Raw genomic sequence first — 1,324 nt, 5'->3', positions numbered from 1 at the left:
ATTTGTAGTATTATTTTCTTAAAGAACAAAACCTCTTACTAGTGACCCAGGTGAAATCTAGCTTCCCATGATTGGTTTCTTCTTCGGATCCCAGGGCTTGAAGCGCCAGCTGGAGTTTCTTTCGGTGAAGGGAATGCTTGATTCCAAGTTCCTGCAACATGAACAGCAACACTGACTGACTTTACCCTGCTATCAGCATAGGCAGGATGCCGCTGACCAAGGATGTAAATTACTCCAAAATAAAGCCAGCATTAAAGATTCAGGTCTTCATTGGGGTAGTAAAATGTCATTGAACTAAAGGCCCCAGAAAGGAAAGACTGCTACACTTTGTTCAGTATTGGGGCAGGTACCCCTAGGGACTCATTTTCTTTGAAAGATAGGAACTATAGCGTGCTTCAGAGGAATTTTACTTTTATTTTGAACAAAATGCTAGATAATTGGGAAGAAATATTCAATAATCAGACATAAGATGAAGGGTGCTGTATGTCCCTTCTGCAAAGTGAACTTGAACTGCCTGTGATACGTTGAGAAGATACCACGGAGGCCACTGACAAAGTCACAAAGTGATTCTGAGGAATATGAACTTAAGGTTTATTATTCTGGCTGTATAATTATTTTTCATTAAAATGCCCAGAGGCGTAAGTGTTCCATAAGGAATCAAGACCAGGTCCTGCCTTTTAAGTCCATGATATAAAATAAGCAGGAAGCAGCTAAAAATGCAAACTTTTTTAAGAAAACTTACTGGCTTCACCGGCATCCCCTTTTGGACTATAAAACAATTCTACATTCCTATTCTCTTTCCCTCAGCATCCCTTTCGTAAATAAAATAAAAGCGCAGTCACCTTCTCTAGATCTTGCTGAGAAGCCTGCAGAAGTGTTTGGCCAGACGCAATCCAGTGCTTGCCTGAATTCAGGTAGGAGCCCAAGCCCTGCTCCACGAGCCAACTGCACACTTGTTCCTTGGTCCATTTGGCAAATGGCATATCCAAGTCACTATGGGAAAGTGAATAACTCCATGAAAAACAATCTAAAGCCAATCCTTTGGCTTATCACAAGTTCTGAATAACTGTATGTTCAATAGATAAGGAAATTCCCTGATGATACACACTGGACCATAAAAACCTTAATTTTTGGTATCTCTGAGAGGAGGAAGTAGTACCAGAGTTGAAAGTTACCTTCTAAGATTGCTGTCTTTACTTGAACCACACAAGATTTAATGGGCTACAGGAAGACTGTATTCTACAGAAAAAGACCAAGTTGAACCAACATACATCGTTGTCCCTGAGTCAACCAATGTTGTTTGAAGATTGGGTTCCCAAACAAG

General features: G+C 40.5%; 1 protein-coding gene across 11 annotated transcripts in view; it reads right to left on the bottom strand.

Annotated features, from left to right (window-relative positions):
• The window catches only part of PPFIBP1 (PPFIA binding protein 1), a 62,211-nt gene that overhangs the window by 8,673 nt on the left and 52,214 nt on the right, over positions 1 to 1,324 (bottom strand). For all 11 annotated transcript variants that reach the window (XM_023514685.1, XM_023514676.1, XM_023514679.1 and 8 more), the window contains 2 exons: positions 843 to 993; positions 40 to 151 (listed from right to left, as the gene is read on the bottom strand). In XM_023514685.1, the coding sequence (XP_023370453.1) occupies positions 40 to 151; positions 843 to 993 (263 nt within the window). The remainder of the gene's footprint in view (positions 1 to 39; positions 152 to 842; positions 994 to 1,324) is intronic.

The sequence above is a fragment of the Otolemur garnettii genome, unplaced genomic scaffold (assembly GCF_000181295.1).
Source record: "Otolemur garnettii isolate 467f Iridium unplaced genomic scaffold, OtoGar3 scaffold00057, whole genome shotgun sequence".
Lineage (NCBI taxonomy): Eukaryota > Metazoa > Chordata > Mammalia > Primates > Galagidae > Otolemur > Otolemur garnettii.
The sequence above is the reverse complement of the archived record's forward strand: the minus strand, read 5'-3'. Positions and strand labels throughout refer to the sequence as shown.